At 47.5% G+C, this 18,734-nt stretch overlaps 1 protein-coding gene across 1 annotated transcript in view; it reads left to right on the top strand.

Annotated features, from left to right (window-relative positions):
* The first annotated feature begins 9,142 nt into the window (after positions 1-9,142).
* SDK1 (sidekick cell adhesion molecule 1) overlaps positions 9,143-18,734 on the top strand; it is an 879,729-nt gene continuing 870,137 nt past the window's right edge. Inside the window, exon 1 of the mRNA XM_053894114.1 lies at positions 9,143-9,684. Within this exon, the coding sequence (XP_053750089.1) occupies positions 9,444-9,684 (241 nt within the window). The 5' untranslated portion in view covers positions 9,143-9,443. The remainder of the gene's footprint in view (positions 9,685-18,734) is intronic.

Below are 18,734 nucleotides of genomic sequence, written 5' to 3'. Positions count from 1 at the left end.
TAGAGCTCAGGGGAACAAAAGGTAAAAACCTATATACAAACCCCCAAATTTCTCGCTAAGGATCCCGAGCCCCATAAGAGAGGGAAAAAAAGCAGTTAGAAGGACAATTGGGGGTAAAGTGACATAATTTTAAAAACTCATATAATAAATGTCCCAGTTGAAGCTGAAATGCCAAGGAGTGTGTGCATGTAAAGATGTCCCCTAAGTGAGAACCACAGGTCCGGTGCTATGAATGCACGTTAATTCTAGGGTATTTTGCCCACATAGCTAAAGGGACCTAGTCATCCACGCTATTGGTTTGCTCAGGCTGGGGGACTTCGCCAGCAAAAACTTGTTTTTTCACAGTTCTAGAGGCTGGAAGTCCAAGATTATGGTTAGCAGGTTCCTCCTGAAGCCTCTCTCCCTAGCTCACAGGTACCCACCCTCTTGCCGCCTCTTTGCATGGTGGTTCTTCTGTGAATGCATCCCTGGTATCTCCTTGTCTTTCCAAATTTGCATTTTTAAAAAATTTTTTTAAATGTTTTTTTTTAAATTTATTTTTGAGACAGAGAGAGACAGAGCATGAGCAGGGGAGGGGCAGAGAGAGAGGGAGACACAGAATGTGAAGCAGGCTCCAGGCTCTGAGCTGTCAACACAGAGCCTGACATGGGGCTTGAACTCACAGACTGTGAGATCATGACCTGAGCTGAAGTCGGACATTCAACCGACTGAGACACCCAGGTGCCTCCCCCCCCCCCAATTTGCATGTCTTATCATGACACTGTTCCAATTGGATTAGAGCCTACCCTCATGGCCTCATTTTAACTTAATTACCTTTTAAAAATATGGCCACATTCTGGGGTATGGTTAGGACTTCAGCATATGAATCTTGTGGAGGGACGGAATTCAGTCCATGAAGCCCACCTAGTAGAAGGAATGGCTTGTGTGGAGGGCTTTGTATTTGTACTCTGATTCCACGGTTTCTAAGGCTGTTCTCCGGCCCCTGAAAAGTACCCTCCCTCCAAGTATCTCACAGAGACCTCAGGAAGTATCTCTGGCAGATTGTATTTTGCAAAATGACTGCTACAATACCTCCAATCTTGCCTATTTTGCAGTGTGACCTTGCCTCTTCGCATCAAGAGGTAGAGTCTAATTGCTCCTCCTCTCGAATCTGGGCTGGCCTTAGTGATTTGCTTTCTACCAACAGACTGCAGTGGAAATGATGTGCCGGCTTTCCAAGGCTACTGCAGAAGGGGCCATGCAGCTTCCGGAAAACTGTGCCTCAGATGCTTGCTCTGGGAACGCAGCCGCCATGCTGTGAGGAAGCCCAAACCACACGGAGAAACCACATGCATGCAGTCTGTGTAATAGTCCCAGTCAAGCCCAGCCTGCAAGCGATCCCAGCTCACATGCCAGACTTTGAGCGAAAAGTTCTGGGGGATTCCAGGCCTTAGCCGTTTTCCTGCCGTGCCCTGATTGAATTCGTGACCCCCAGACCCTGTGAGCGAAGTGACTGCTTCACATCACATTTGGGGTTGAAACGGAGCCAAAAGAGAGACTGTGCCTTATTCAAACATATATTCAGCTGGTGGACGGTGGAACTAGATTAAAATCCAGCCCCCGCCGTGTTCAGGCCAGAGCGTCTGCCATTTGTCCTGCCAACAAGTGTTTATTGTCTGTGGTGCACCACGCACTGTCTTGGGCACTGAGTAGGGACTGGTGACTCCTGTATATAGCTCCAGAGTGCGGAATGCGGGCCAGTGACCGACACTGCAGAAAGCCTGCCTACAGTTCACTGCAAGCAAGACTCAGTGGTAACCACAGCTTTCCCCACATGGAATGCTCCTGAGAATTGACACAGAGCCCGGTGCCTCGGGCACATGACTCGACTGAAGAGGTATTCATACCAGCCCTAACTCCCCCGTTTAACTTCCTGCCTTGTTCCCACAGGGACGTAAGAGCTTTCTTTTATTTGACTTAGAACTTCCTCTTTTACACCAGATGCTCTTTAAGACCCATTACTGACCAGTTCTCATGATGCTGACTGTACCATATTTGTCTCATCTGCTCCAAGGGCAGGAGACAGAGTCAGGAGATAGGGTTCAAATCCCGGCTCTACCTGTGACTGGCTGGGTAGCCCCGGGCAAAAGATTTAAGCTTACTGAACCTCAGTTAAGTGCAAAAACATACTTCCTGTCTCACAGGGGTTGTTGTGAGGGTTAAATAAAGTGCTTAAGTGAACCCCAGGTGGAGAGATGTCTACTGAATCCTTTGCTAACGTCTGTCCCCTTCTCCAAAGTAATATCTCAAACCTTCCATACTCCAGTCTCAAAGGCTGGCAATTCTCTTCCTCTTTCTACCCCTTAAGTAGCTAGGTCCTCTTTGAAGAGAGCAATTGGGGAGAGACAGAGAGAAGAAAGTATCAGCTGCCTCTTCCTCAGCTTTGCCACACCACTCACCAATGAAGCTGTGCCCCCTGCCCATGCCCCAACTTCCCTTTGCAGAGGACTGGACAGCTCTCCCCTGGCCAAGGCCAAGCCTTCCCCTCATAAGATGTTCCTGGGGGTCTTCGGGACTCTGAACTATTGATTACCAACCCCTCCTCCTGGTTCTCTTTTTCTACAGAAAAGAGAATTCCCTCAAGCCCGAATCTCCCTGCCATCTTCTGCCCTCGCCCAAACCTCTTGAACATGGCACCTGAATTGCCCACCCTTGGGGTTAGCTCAGGCTCCCACAGACACTGCCATCCCAGGTCTGGGAGGAGCATCTTGTCACTAAGGACAGGAGTCACGTTTTAGTCCTTAGCTTCTGGATGCTCTGCTGTATTTGCTTTTGTAGATTGCTCAAAGTCACTTGTTTCCCCATCGTGGAGGCCCCACCCTCTCCCATCTTGCTTTCCACCTCTGCTCCCTCCTTGACTGTACCCACAAACATCCTGCTGTCTAACGATGGACGTCACACAGACATCTCGAATCTAACAGATTCAAAAGCAGATCAGGTGGTCTCTTCCACCCCCCCATCCCTCAAATTCTGTTCCTCCAACTGTGTTGGCTCGCTTAAGAAGGCAAACAGCCAGTTTTCTTGCTGCGAGAGCCAGAAAACAGGTGTCATTGTCCACAGCATCCTTTGTTATCTATGGATCCCACCTCCAAAATAGCTTCTTAATCTTCCTGTTTTCTCCCATCCCACTGTCTCTGGCGTATCCTATTTAAATGGCCACAACAGTCTCCTCTCAGGCATCCTGGCTTCTGATGACCCAACCCTAATCCACGGACTGAATGATGTTGCTGAGTCACATCTGATTATGTAACTCCCCTGTTTAAAAACCTTCAGCAGGGGAAACAAACCATAAGAAACTCTTAAAGATAGAGAACAAACAAGGGTTGATGGAGGTGTGTGGGGGGATGGGCTGGATGGGAGATGGGCCTGAAGGAGGGTACTTTTAGGAAGGGTACAGAGTGTTGTATATAAGTGATGAACCATTGAATTCTATTCCTGAAACCAACACTGCACTGTATGTTAAGTAACTAGAATTTAAATAAAAAATTGAAAAGAAAAAAGAAAAAAAAAACACCTCAGGAGGGCTCATTGTTCTCATGCTGAAGTTTACACTCAGCTTCCGCACATGGCTTTCCCTCTGCTTGGAACATCCTGCCTTCTTTTCCAGGCTGTTGATTCAACTCCTACTTATCCCTCAGGTTTCTGTCGAGACTTTACTTCCCTGGAAGATTTTCCCTGATTCCCCACAGCTGTGAAATCCTTCTGAGATGTTCCTTAAAGTGCTTTCGCTTATCGTATGGTTCCTGTAATTGTTTATTTCTCTCTTGCTTAGCACTGGGTCTGGCCCAAATCAGCAATTTAATAAATACTTGCTGAAACTTAAGAAGAGGAGGAATTACTTTCCACCAATCATTCTTGGACACTCCCAGCGAGCCTCAGAGTCCTCTGGAGGGCTTGTTAAAACAGCTTGGCGGGTTCCACCCCCCAGCGATTCTGATTGGAACTTCTGATTCTGTAGTTTGGGGTGATGCCCCAGAATTTGCATTTCTACCCAGGTGATGCTGTTGATGCCCGTCTGGGACCACACCTTGAGAACTTCCACTTTATACAGTTGAAAGCAGTCTGAAAGGGGAGGGGTAGTTATTTTTAGAGAAGGCTGGGAGAAGTTTTTGGCGGCTTGGTACGTTTTTTGGTACTTCTCTTCTTCGTAGCTTCTTTAACAAGAGCATTTCACGAGAGTTTAGCGTCTTAAAAAGTTCTCAGCTGAGTGGGCTCTAAAGTAACCAAAGCCCACGCCCCATTAGGGATCAAAAGCAGCACCTGGTGGCTCCTTAATGGGTTGCCAGGCAACAGAACAAAGGCAAGGCTGGGCTGGGATTAGCAGCTGGCAGGGAGTTTAGAGTGAACTACCCAGGCATCTAGAGAGGGTAGACCGCCCATCAGGAGAAGGCTGTGCAAACCAGATGCAAGGAATCCCCACGATCGTTGCCTTGATTTGCACGTGGAGGGGCACACCATCCCCTTGCGGACAAGATCATGCTGTAACTTGTTCTCTAATAGGACTGGGGAATATTTTTCTCAGAAGAACCACTGAGAACCCATAAGGGACATTTCTTAATGACTTACAGGTAAGAAATGACTTAGGCTTATCAACGCTTTGCTTTTAAAAAATCAGCTCTATTAGTTTATTTTTGATTATAAAAATATAATTCACATTTGAAAATTTAAAATGTGCAGAAAAGCATGCAATTTCAAGTGCCCTGAAGGACATTACAATTTGGCATCCATCCATTCAGGGAAAAAAAAAAGTTAACATAAATGGGATTATTCTATACATTTCTCCATAACTTTATAAGAAAAACTGATGGGGCACCTGGGTGGCTCAGTCGGTTAAGCGTCCGACTTCAGCTCAGGTCACGATCTCTCGGTCCGTCAGTTCAAGCCCCACATCGGGCTCTGGGCTGATGGCTCAGAGCCTGGAGCCTGCTTCTGATTCTGTGTCTCCCTCTCTCTCTGCCCCTCCTCCATTCATGCTCTGTCTCTCTCTGTCTCAAAAATAAAAATAAAACGTTAAAAAAAAATTAAAAAAAAAAAGAAAAACTGATATAGTGGATATTTCTACATCAATACTTATACTTCATTAACAGTTATATGAGATTTTCTTGTATGGGTGTGCCATATTGTACTCAACCTTCCTGGATGGGCATTTAGATTGACTTTTTTTTTTTTTTTTTTTTTTTGCTATTATTAGCAATCCTGGAATGGACAACCTCACACACACATTTCTGTGCATTTGTGAAGTGGATGGCTAGACCAAAGACAATTAGTATTCGAAGTTTAGCTATGAATTTCAGGTTTCATTCCAGAAAGTCTGTGAATTTATATTTCCACTGATAGTATGAGCGTTCATTTCCACACACCCTCACCAACACTTGCTGTCATCAATGCTTTAATATTTTTATAAGCCTTGTTAATTTTTCATTTCTTGGATTGATTTCTTTGAGCATTCTTGAAACACGTTTTTTCCCCCTGACATTCCTGTTCATGTTCTTTGCCCCTCTTTCTATAGGAATTGTTCATCTATTTTTCTTATTGACTTACAAAAGCTATTTTTATGTAGAAAGATTAATACTTCCTCCAGTGTGTTGCTTGTTTCTCTTAACATTTTTTTCACAGTGCCATATGGATGTTCTTGGTTTTTAACTTGTAACAGTTGAGTATGTTGGTGTTCTACGACGTTGCAGATTTTCCTCTTAAAATAAAAAAATAAAATCATAATTCTATCATTTAAAAAACTTTCCCTTTTTATCTCATTAAGGGCAAAAGATGAGAAAGAAGACAGAATGAACCAAAAGAAAAATAAAGAGAGAGGAAGAGAACAGAGAGCTATATTCATCATGTTTCTTCAATTCTCAGGAGATACGGAGTGATTCTCAAACTTTAATTTATATATGGATCACTTGGAGATCTTATTAAAATGTAGATTCAGATCCTGCAGGGGCCTGAGATTTGACATTTCGAATCAGTTCCCAGGAGAGGCTGATGGCTAGTGGACCACACCTTGGAGTAGCGACGCTTTAGAACAGGACAATGGGGTGGCCTCAGTGACAGTTCTAACTCCAGTTAAATGATCATTTGTTGTAAAACTCCTCACTCTCTCTAGTTAAGCAGGGAAGATTCTTCTTGCTCTTGAAACCAGGAGATAGCCATAGCTCATTTTTTAAAGAAACGTAAGTCGGCTCTCATGGAGCAAAATCCCTTTACCTCAGGGTCTTTTAGAATACCCGGCTTTTCTTTTTTAAGATTTTACTTGTAAGTAATCTCTGCTCCCAACATAAGGCTCAAACTCACAACCTCAAGATTGAGAGTAGCATGCTCTACCAACTGAACCAGTCAGGCACTCTACAATATATGGCTGAAGGTTTTTATTTTAATTTTTCACATTTGTGGCTAAAGATTTATTAAAGCGAGTATATACAGGGATGAAGCGTTCTCTTCTTGAGATCTTCTTTTTTAGGCTCAATATAAAATTAAATGGAGAGATTAATTGGCCCTTTTGGGTAGAAATGTTTCAGCTGTGTGCTGGCCTCTTCCCAGCATTATAAAGGGGTTTTTCTGTATTATTTTTTTTTTGAGAAAGAATAGCCACAGTCTAAACACATCCCTGAAGACAGTAATCTAATGAGTCATGTAAAAGGCAACAAAATCTGGTGGGGAAAAAAAAAATCTTAGAGTAGCACCCAGGAGAGCTAGATTCCTACTCTGGCTTTAACATGGTTACTTTGTGTATGTTAAACTTCCCTAGTTTAGTTCCTTCAACTGTAAGATGACTCAATATCAGAGCCTCACTTACCCAGGATGATACTGGAATAAAAAAATTCCCAGAAGTGTGTCTGGACCTTTTGGAGTAGCTGTGATATCCATGGTTCTCTTACTACTTACGGTATACTGGCTTGGCTTTCTAATTTCCAAGCAAGATTCCATAACTTTTTCTGAACTGTAAAATAAATTGTAGCAAAAGAGACTCTGGGTATTTTTTGAGGGTCTCGAAGTCAAGAAGTTGCCTGTGCCATATTCTTGCCTATGCTGTGAGGGCGTATGGGTGTGGCTCGCTATCTGCAAAGAAAATAGACATGTTTGTATTTGAAAGGAAAAGGTTAAATATGGCCCCGACTCAGCTGGGGTGCAGAGCAAGGGTAGTTTGGGGCGGTGCTCCCCAGCTGGTCCGAAGCACAGGAAACCAGCACTTTCTGAGTGTGTGAATTATCTCATTCCCTCGCAACAACCCTGCGAGAGGGGAATTCTAACTTTTAATGGGAATTCAGAGTCAGCAATCTGCCCAGATTTCACAACTAGAAAGAGCGGAGCCTCATCGCTGACCAAAGTGACTTCCCCTCGTTAGCCATAGACTCCCCAACCGTATGAGTGAGAGCACCTCTCACACAGAGGGCGGTGGGGGGTTAGTGCCAGGAGGGCCCAGGTTGGCCCACAGGAGGTGCTCGGCCCGCAGGAGGTGTTCAGTTCACAGTAGGGCCTCTTTCTCCTCTACGCTCTCATATAGCCCTGTAAGTTAGACCCAAGGCTGCTGCAACGGAAAATAAAAGTAGAAATGCCCCCCTCACTCTCATCCACCTGTCCTCAGGACAACGTGCCCAAAGGGCGCCTCTGTGCCGCTTCAGGCACTGCACACCCGTGCTTCCACGTGTTCTCAGAGAACACGCCCCCTCCGGACGGCTTCTCACTCTTCCGGCCCTCCTTGCGTGGGGTGGGAAGGCGGCAGGGGGCAGGCCCTGGGAACCGACCTAGGTCAGAATCCACCTCCTCCGTTTGGCTGCTGTCCTTGGGCCTCGGCTTCCCCATCTTTCCTTTACAAGGTCCTTGTTGAGGCTCAGTAAGGGTGGATGGTGCGCGGTCAGTGTTCTGGGAGTGGGAGCCAGGTCCCTCTCGGAAACCTCGAAGGCAGTGCCGGCTCTCCCCTCCCTCGCCCCGAGCAATAACCTCGTGGATCCAGCACCCGGCGAGGCGCACGCCCTGTCCAGCTGCCATCACCGTTTACATGATCTCAATCATCACATGCCCCCAGGCTCCTCCAGGCCCACTGCCAACAGCATCAGACTGTGTGTCACCTTCCAGGCCTCCTCCCACAAAAATACTGGCCTTCCAGCCTCCAGAGCTCTTAGCTCACCCCATAAACTCTGCTAATGCTTACCACATGCGACTGAGCTTGAGCGCCCCGCCCCACGCATCCTTCGCGGGCCCCCCAGGCCTGGCGCTAGGAGACCCTGCCCCCAAAGGATCTTTCTCCCTAGGGCGGCCCTCCCCACTAGGAGAACTCCCCGGGGGCCCTTTCCGCTATAAGACCCTCCCCCCTATGAGACCCTCTCCCTAAGAGATCCTCCCTCTTAAGGGAAACTTCCCTTGGGAGACCCTTCCCAGAGACCGGCCCCTCCACTGGGCGGGAACAGGCGGCGCTGGGGTCCTTGCAGGCCACACATGACCTTGGACGCCCCTCCAAAGCCGGAGTCCACTTCTGGCAACAGGCGGCGGGTCTGCACCTAGTGGTGGCTTTTGTTGCTAACGACTGAAAACCCGATTGCGCGTGTGTCTCGTTTGCAATCACGGTAACTTGGCGCGTAACTACCCGAACACCACCCACTGGTTGGAGCGGGCGGATCCCGGGGCTGGGGGTGGGGGGGCGGGGAGGTCTGGCTCGGCGCGCCGGGAGGGGCGCGCCCACCTGCCCCAGCGCGTGGCTCGGGCACCCGGCCCAGCCGCCCCTCGGCCACACGTGCACCAGCCCACCTGCGAGCCCGCACGCCCCAGAGGGGCGAGGCCGGCGCCGCCCCCACCCCTGCGGCCCGCGCCGCCCCCGCCCGAGCTGGCCGCCGAGCGCGTGCGGAGACGGCGCCGGCCTGCAGTGCGCGCCGCGCGTCCCTAGGGGGCGCAGCCGGCGCGGGAAGCCGCCGAGGCGAGCCCGCGGCCCGGCGTGAAATTCCAGGCGGGCGGGCGCCGCGAGTTTGAAAACAGGCGAGGGCGTGGGGGCGGGACGCGAGGCCCGCGAGCCGCCTCCCCTCGGCCAATCAGCGGCGGCGGCGGGCGCGGGCGGGCGGCGCGTGCGGCCGGGCTGTGAATGGGGCGCGGCGGTGGCGGCGGAGGGCGAGCGCCGGCGCGCGGGCGGGCGCACTTTCTCCTCAGCGCCGGGCGGGGGCGGCGGCGGCGTCTCCTCCTCCTCAGCGCCCGCCGGACCCTCCGGGAGACGCGGCGCGGCCCGGGTGTTCCGGCCGCGGGGGCGCTGGGAGCGGCGTGACGGCAGTTCACCCCACTGACAACTTCTCCTCCGCCGCGCCCCTCTGCCGCCCCCGGCCCCCGCACCTGGCCGCTCGGCCGCCGGCCACCGCCCGCCCGTCCCGCTCGCGGGGCCCGAGGCCGGGCGCGGGCGGCGGCGGCGGCGGCCGCTCCTCAGCATGGCCCGGGGCGGCGGCGGCGGCGGTGGCGCGGCGGGCCCGGGGCGGCCGCGATGGTCCCCGCCCGGCCCCGAGCGGCGGCGGCGGCGGCCCCGGGGAGCCCGCGCGGCGCCCGAGAGCCCCGGCCGGGACGCGGGGGAGCGCGGCGGGCGGCCGGCGACAAAGTTGAGCGCGGGCCGGCGGCGCGGATGGTGGGCGCTCCTGGCGCTGCAGCTGCACTTGCTCCGGGCGCTGGCTCAAGGTAGGCGCGGGGCCGGGGCGGCGGGGCCGGGGCGGCGGGGCCGGGGCGAGCCGTCGGGGCCGCGTGGCGGGCAGCTGCCCTGCGGGCTGTGTCGCCGGCGGGAGCGGAGCCTTGCGGTCCCCGCCGCCCAACTTGGAGCCGGCCGCTCGTCGGAGCCCGGCTTCTCCGCGCGGCCGCGGGGGCGCGGCGCCGTCCTGCCGGGGTCCCGAGCCCCGGGGCGGCGGCCACACCGCCGGGAGCCAAACTTCGGGGTGCCCGCGGCTCTGCTCTCCCCGCGCTCCCGGAGAGGGCGCAGTGGGGGGTGGGGGTGGGGGATCGGATCGAGGAGGGGGGCGGCAGCTCCGCGAGCCGCGCTCGCCCCCTCCGTCCGGGTCCTGGTAGGAACCCGTTTGGCCGGAGCATCCTTTCCCGTGAAGTTGGCTTCGCCGGAGAAGGATGAAGGGAAAGCGAACGGCGGGCAGGCGGCGGTCGCCCAAGACCTCCTTTCGGGCGAGGTCTGCACAGCCGGGGCGCGGGGCCCTGCTGCTGTCGGCAGCTCTGGGGAGGGTGGCTTTGGGGTTCCTCAGCCGTGCGGGGGGGAGGGGGGAGGCCCATGCTGGCTGTCGCGGGAAGGGACGGGACTGACGGCCGCGGGCGCCCCCACTTCACCAGCCGTGCGCAGCGGCCGGCGGAGACGCTCTCCACGGCGTGCGGTGGACCAGCCGGGACGTGCTCACGTCTAGGCGGGACGAGCTCGGCGCCGCCGTCCGGGACTTGAGCTAGTAACTCCGGCTCCCCTGCTGGGCGCCGACCTGACGTTGTGCGCCCCGTGGCCCTTCCCCGCCCCTCCCCGACGCTTTCGCGACACCTGCCTTCGGGCTGTGCTGCGTGGAAGCCGGTGGCCGTGTTCGCGGTTCACGTAACTCCCCCGCGTTACTGGGAGGATTCTCGTCGCGCTTGTGTGTGCGCGCGCGTGCTTCGGTTTGCCCGGTGACCGACTGGGGTAGGAGAGCGCTTGTTAAGTCATTTTGTGAAACGGGGTCTGTGGGTTGCTAGAGAAGCCAGGTTCGGATGAAGAAATCTGAATCGCTTAGGCATGACCTTAAAGATAGAAATGGTCTTTATTGTTAAAAAACAACAACAACAACAAAAAAAACCAAAAAAACAAAAACACAACAACCAGCGATCTGCGCTTTGCAGTAAGCCCTGTCTGTACGTTTGCACGTTGGAAGATGTGTGCACACGTTCAAAAGGTGGGGGAGGAGGAATCTAATGGTTTTGTTTTGAACTCTGTTGCAAGGATTTCAAGTTCTCAGTGGCACTGTGAAGGCTGTGTGACGTGTCGCATTTTTACGGCGGTAATGTTCATGAAGATGCATAATTAAAATGCACTAAGGCGACGGTTAAACTTTGTTAGGACGGAGTATTTTATTCCGTGTTGGAAGTGAAAACGCGGGTACTTGTTTTCCATTTACATGGTTTATGAAAGTGTACAGGTCTTTTAGTGTAAAATTTCAAATGGGTTGTCACAAATCTTAAATTCATTGACAGTCTTCTGTTCTCTGTGCTCTGTGAAATGTGTAATATATCCATCATTTTTTATATCATATTGGAAATTCATATTACTGGGGAGATGTCACCATTTGACAAAAGCTCATGTATCTTGAAAATGAAAATTCTGGTGCTGCTATAGAGATTTCTGATGGGATGATGAGTTGGTCACATGCAAGGGAATATATTCTTGTGAATCTTATCAGATGAAATGTAACATTCTAAATGGAATACTTAACACTAAGCTGGAACTTGTCCTAAGTGCCATATTACAGTGGAGCTAGGTGAAGCGATTCCTAATTTCTCTGTAATTGTTTTTCTCATAACCGTGTTTTACGGGGTTAGGCTTGGTCGTGAGATTTTGGGAGAAAAGTGCAACGCTGACTAGTAAAACTTAGGTCTAGTTACATAGCCTAAGTTACATAATTGGCCATTATGTGAAACACCCGGTTCAGATCTTCGAAATATCACTTTAATGTGTCTGGGGGTTTCTTTCTAACATCATAGTGAAAATTTCTTGAGTTACACTCTGCTTATTGGGGTGTGTGTGTGTGTGTGTGTGTGTGTATGGGGTAACTCTAGTTTCCTAAAGACCCAAGTCTCTAATGCTCAAAGGCAGGTGGCAATGCACGCTTTCTTTACATTGCCCACCGAGGAGCCAGACATAAGTGTCTTAGAGGGACGCCTTCTGAGATGACGGATGGCCGGGTCGTAAGTATCACATGCGTGAAGTCTGTGGTGCCTTCGCTTTAGTGCTAGACCTTTGACAGGGTTATTGATTCTGGTAATGTTTAGTACAGGCTCCTATGTCCAGTATAGCCTCGTGTGTTAAGAGTTTACATTCATCAAGCTGAGAGGGGTAGGAATGCCCTTCTCCGTTATTGCTTTGGGGTTGATTATAGTTCTCGGTTTCTCCTTTGGAGTTATTTCCAGTCCCTTAGATGGATGGTTCTTGGACTTTGGTGTGCATCAGAATTACCTGGGGAATTTGGTGACCCTGTAATGCCACAGCTTGCTTTCCAGGTGATTTTGATACCCACCAGCGTTGGAGAACATGGACTTGGATTGCCTGAGGTCTTTCCTTACTCCAGTCACCTGCTGCTTTCCTGGAGTCTCTAACCCCACGCTTGTTGAACTTGGGTATGCGTTGGAATCACCGGGGAGCTTTCAAACACTGAAGCCTGGATGTCATTCCCAGAGTTTGAGGTCTGACCTGGGCATCAGGTTTTAAAACTCCTCAAGTGTTCCTAATGTTCAGCCAAGTTTGAGAATCTTTGCTCTAACCCTTTTAAATGAGAGCACATGACCCCATTTCCCTTTTAACCTTGTTGCTGATCTTGTGGTTCTGTAGTACCTTACTGCCCCCCTCCCCCAATTCCAGTGACCTTCATACACTTGGAACCTCTTTCACTTAAACTTGTTCCATGTTTGTGATCCTAAACTTTGAAGTTTCTCCCTGATTTAATTAGCCTTTAATCACTCATTCTGTTCCTACTGTTGAGCTCCTACTTTGTGCCAGTCTGGGATATGCTTCAGAATCACTGGTGAAATGCAAAAATACTGTCCTCTGGGCTCTGCCTCTGACTGGGAGGATCCCTGGAGCACGAACCTGTGCATTCAGTAAAGCGCTATCACTTCTACAGGTGATGCTTGTATCTTTATCACCTGTGGTTTTACCCTTGTGTTGGTCAGTCCTATAATCTCGCTCCGTTCTCTGTCATCCTTAGTCGGACTTCATGTGGTCTGGATGCTTATCTGGATCCTTGCCTGGACCACTTTTCTCAGGCCAATCCCCAGCCTTGGGTTAGATCTACTAATTAGGCTTCTCTGCCCCTGGTTTGCTGGAAAAATCACAAAACTGTGCTAATTGGGTTTGCTGCAAATCTAGCTTCATTTTGGGGCCTTATTTATGTTCTTCCAGACACATTTGGTTTCACCTTTTCCTCTTACATCTTGTACCCCCTTTCTCTTACAACTTTGTAATTTGAGTTTCATCTGGTAACTTGAGTTCCAGGCTACCTGCTTCACTGGAGAGTCTTCATAGAGAGTGCTACACTTAGTAAGTGCTCAGATACTTACTGATTAAATTTTATTAGGCCACTGCATGTTTAACAGATGGCAACTGGCCACTTGGTTGGTAACTGTCTTGTAAATCCAGTAATAAGCAATTATCACCCTCTATGCGGCCTTATGTATAGCCACCTGTAGCTAACCTTTTTAGAGCCCTTCTTATGTGCAGGGCACTAAGTGCTTTCTAGGTAGGCTCATTTACTCTTGACAACAACCCCTGAGAGGTAGGTAGCATTTGGTACTCATGGTACCTGTGGGGAAACTGAGGCAATGAGCTGTTAACTAAGTTCCTGAGACTAGTAGTGATGGAACAAAACGGAAAGCAGGCTGCTTGATCCACAGTCTGTGTCATAACCACTAGGTTGGAGTGCCTCCCATTGTAGCCGGTGCTTTAGGTGGGGAGGGAGTGCAGTCAGAGCAATACCGAGGAAAGACGGTGGTTGGTGTTTCTAAAGACCGTATTGGACCTCACATTTCAGGTTACCTTATTTACTGTTGTTACATTCCATTAGACAATTCGGAAAATAGAGAAGAGGAAATAGGCCTAGACTTCTCCATATACCCATTCCCCTCCCATAATAAAATGACGGTTGCCATTTTCACACAATTTTTTTTTCCATACTGTAATCCTCAAATTCCAGTTGAGAATGGGTTGTGGTAGTCTGTTGGCGGATTTGAACACCCCAGAATTGACCACTAGGAGCGTACCAACCATTTCTTTGAGGGACAGTTGGAAAATGACTATCTGCATTCAGGTACATGTAGTTCATTCCTTCAAATGAAAATAAAGAGGTGGGGCTTATAAGGTACAGAATTTTTGTTGCTTCACCATGCCTTTTATATAACCTCAGTTAATTGTTAGCTACATACTGGGATTATACCTAGCTAGGAAGTTTCCTGTGCCCTTAAATATTGGGGTAAAACAAGATGGAACTCTGACAAGTAATGTAATTGAGTGGAATCAAATAAGATGTTATCTACCAGTTGCCTTTGTATTATTTGCACTCCTTAGAGTCCTTTCATACATTTTTTAAAAAATTTATTTTGAGAGTGAGCACGTGAGTGTGCGGGCAGAGAGTGGGGAGAGAGAATCCCAAGCAAGCTCCTCACCATTAGAGCAAAGTCTGGCACAGTGCTCTAACTCACAAACTGTGAGGTGGTGAACTGAGCTGGAAGCAAGAGTCAGATGCTTAACGCACTGAGCCACCCAGGTGCCCCCTTGCATGTTTTTTTGTTGTGAAACATGGACTTGGGCCTCTAGGTGTCTCCTTGATCAGAGACCAGTAATGTTGGTTGACCGAATCTTGAGAATGGAACAGACACAGAGTGAGTAGGAAAACCTAGAAGCTGGATTTTGACGAGGTCACACTTTAAATTTCTGCAAGAAGTAATACAAGCAGTAGTTTGAAGAGCGGACCCTTGAAGTCCAACTCCATGAAAGGTGAGCAAAACTGAGGGTGGGGAATAAAAATCAGGTTGAGAGGTATAGTGTAAAGAGGAGTTAAAATAGAATTGTTTTCAAAAAAGTAAAGATGTTTTAAGTTTTATTCGTTTAAATATTCCTCCTAAGTCATGGTACGTTTCCACCTAATGTAATTGAGCATTTCAATTTGTATAGTTTTTTTTAATTGTAATTAGAGTCCAACATACCTATAAGGTATTTTCTTAAATTTCTCCCTAAATTGGTAAATCCCTTTTAATAAAAACAAACATGAGTACCAGTGATCCCAACAGACCAATAAATTTTGTCAGCTGGGACAGAAAATGGCTCCTCCTGCCATCCTTTTGTATTAGCCTATGAAATTAGTCTCAAGTTTTCTTGTTTTTGTTTTTAATTATTTTCAGGAGAGCACAAGCCAGGGGAGGGACAGAGAGGGGGACCGAGGATCCAGGGTGGGCTCTGCGCTGACAGGCTTACAGCAGCAAGCCTGATGTAGGGCTCGAACTCAGGAACGGGGAGATCATAACCTAAGCTGAAGTCGGATGCTCAACCGACTGAGCCACCCAGGTGCCCCTAATCTGAAAATTTTCAGTGAATCTCTGAAATGCAAAAGCCTATCAGAGTCGGACAGAGACTTATCTGCCACTTACCGATCCCATGTCTGAGACCTGTGCGGGAGAAATAAATTATTTTTAGAACTTCATTCTATTAATGCAATTCTTGATGTATTCAAATATAAAAATGGATGAATGATGTTATGGGAGCACTGCTTTAGGAAGCTCCATTTACTTATATATTTGCTATTATAGTCTTTAGGTAGTCTGGCCTCTTGACAGGCAGCTCTAAAGCTAGAGGCTCATTGCCTTAGCCTGGCCCCTGGCCCCTGGCCCCTGGCCGTCTTTTGTGGGTATTGTGGGGATGAGGATACTTTGGTAAAGTTTTGCTAGAAACATGGATGTGGTGAATGGAAAAGGCCTTGAGCTGTGTCTGTAGACGTGGTTTTTATTTTATTCTGTAGCTAACTTGTATTAAGAGCAAGTCTGTTAGTCTCTCTGAGTCTGTTTTCTCACCTGTGAAAGGAGGGGGTTAGACTAGATCCTCTCAGTCATTCTGCCTGATTCTCTGATCTTTTGTATGTTGTCTTATACTTCATGCCGTTTACCAGACTCTGTAAGTGTGTCTCCTATCTGGGGATTCTATAACTCCATATGTCTTAGCTCTTAGAACCTAATTCTCCTCATTTTACTTTTGCCAGGGTATTTACAATGTCAAAGACAGCTAAGATGCAATACAGTATTTCTCCTGCTGTCTAACACGTGATGTATTTACTCTAGCCTGAAAATGGTTCCTGTTCAAAACTTTAGGTTCTGTAAAATGAATTAGTGCCATAATTTATCAGTGTAAGCCTGCAGTTTGGAGAAATAAATTTCCTTAAAATTATGAAATGCTTATTTATTTAAATGGCTGGAAGAAGAAAGGGCAAGAGTAATTGAAATCTACTGGAGGTAATGCAGAGAAATTTTAAAAGATATGAGATAGTGATGATACAAGAATGCTTATATTTATAGGATAGTGACCATCAATAATTTAAAAAGATTGGTAGATGGTGTTGATATTTCTGTGCTCAACTGAATGTTATATTGGTTAATTGTATTCCTTAGGACTTTTAGTAAATCAAAAGGCCCTCAAAATTAACACAACTATTTTTTCACTTTAACAGGCTTAGCTGGCACTCTATTGATATACAATGTCTAGTGAAGATAACAGCTATCAATTCAATTTCTTGACAGCCTGTGTCAGTCAAGTAAATCTATTTACTGATCTTTGCAGATTAGCTTGTTGAACATGGGCTAAGACTATAGTTTCTGCACTGTTTTTAGCTTTGCTAAGTATATATTTTTTAATTGACAAGGCCAGCCTTTGGAGATACGGACTGTAGAGAATGGGCTAGACTTGTGGGCATATATTGTTACCTAGACAAAATCAGCCTCTGGTGCAGTCTTCTGTTGCTTTTTCTCCCTTTCAGAACTCTTTGTATTCTGGACATGATTCCTTCTCGTAAGAGGTTTTGAAGCTGTCATATATGTAAGTGTGGTTTTACGAAGATGAATTATCTTTCCAAGAAGAAAAAGACCTAGGGAGGTAACCAAAGAATGGCTATGGCTACTTGAAAAGTAGTTACTTTTATAAGGAGTAATTGGTGGTGGGAATTTTAGCAACCCGAGTAGATGACTAGATAGGAAAAATTTAGATTTGGGGTAAGGAGGGATTTCTTAGCTTGTATCACATAGGTATAACGTATCCTACCTTAGATTAAGGATGATCATCTCCAGAGGTGGTAGTTTCTGTGGGTTCTTCAGCAATCCTTAATTTATTTTGTGTATTTATGGTTTTCTCATGAAGGAGGGCCTGTTTTCAAAGTGAAGGTCAGTTGTACCTTGCCTTCTCCCTCTATTTTACATGTGGTGGAAAAAGAATAGATTTTTATTTTGTGGACCAAGCCCTTCTATACATTGGATGTCAGTGTTGATTTAATACATGAACCACCAGATGGCAACAGAAAAAGTGTTTATAGAGGATATAATCTGTAGTTTCCACAGCTAATTTTTTGCCTTCCTTGGTTAACACTACTTCACGGCATACTTATGTAATAAAATTTTTGGCTATGAGCAAGGTGAGTTAATAATACCTGATAATGCAAATCACAACCAGAAAATAGAATAGTGCTAAGGTATTACTGGAAGAAGACATTTTCTTTACATGAACACATGTATAAGCTATTAGCCAGAGGGAGTGGGTTTTCAAATATGCACCTTTATGATTTATATTATTGTATAGTCCTGCTTTTCTAATTTTGTTGTTGTTCAGCAGTTAGCTTCATGGTAAGCTGTGATGGTTTGCAGAATGTAAAAAAAAAAAAAAAAAAAAAAAAAAGGCTCTTACCCTACAGCATTTTATGTAGCACCTTTAAAAGGATACACGAGTTTACAAGCATTGAACTTGTTTATATATTTTCTGGCCAAAGGTATCTTTACTTTATGTAGAATTTATTTTTGCCACATCCTCTTTTTCTAAGAGGGTCTTGTTGGCTCTTCTAAGGTTTTTTGTTTTTGCATTTGTTTTCTTTTTTCTTAGCTAAGACTCTTGGCCGCAAGCTAGAAACTCAGTCTGAACTACTTAAAAGATTTCATTGGAGGCATCCTGGGGTATCACAGTGTAACAAGAAGAATACCTTGAAACTTGACAAATTTAGGATTCAGCTCCACCTTGGGAATAACTAGAGCCAAGTGTTTCAAAACCTCTCAGGTATTGTCCTGTCATCCTCTCCGTTTGCTTCTCTTCCTTTGTTGGTGTACCTCTTGACTATCACTGAAAATTGACCTTACCTTTGTGACTGAAACCCAGATATCATCAGTCTTTGCATTTCTAATGCTTCAGAACCTGAAATAAAAGATGGACTTAAAACTTTGGCCCAGAATCGAAAATCTGTTAAAAGGTCAGATTAGTATCATAAAAGCATTACCTTGACAAGGGGAAAGAGCATTTTGGTTGCAAAACTGAAAGAATGGGAAAAACTGGAATAAATGTCTATAGACAAGTTAGGCTGTATCAGCAATTGAGTTGAGAGAACGTAGTAGGTGAGGCTAGGTTGGTAGTGTTGTTGGAGATGGACTGATGTGGATGGAGTAGAGAAAGACTTGGGAGACCAAAAAATCAAACCAGAAGAAGGACAGGATTTGGTAATAGGTTGGTTATGGAGGGTGAATGAAAATGTGTCCCGGGTGATGGTGAGGTTTTTCTGGCTGGCATGACTCGTTGGTTAGGGCGGTCATTTGCTGAGGTTGGACCGCTTGAGTTTGGGCAGTATGATCATGTTTTTGGTTTTGGATATATTAATGCGAGGTACTTTGGAGGCATCCAAACAGCTGTTAAGGTGGTGTTGGATATGCGTTTTTCAATCAGGTGAGGTCTGGGCTTTTACTATAAATACTTGTGGTGAAGGTATAGC

Source organism: Panthera pardus, unplaced genomic scaffold (assembly GCF_024362965.1).
Source record: "Panthera pardus isolate Hobbes unplaced genomic scaffold, ASM2436296v1 HiC_scaffold_4, whole genome shotgun sequence".
Taxonomy (NCBI): domain Eukaryota; kingdom Metazoa; phylum Chordata; class Mammalia; order Carnivora; family Felidae; genus Panthera; species Panthera pardus.
The sequence above is the reverse complement of the archived record's forward strand: the minus strand, read 5'-3'. Positions and strand labels throughout refer to the sequence as shown.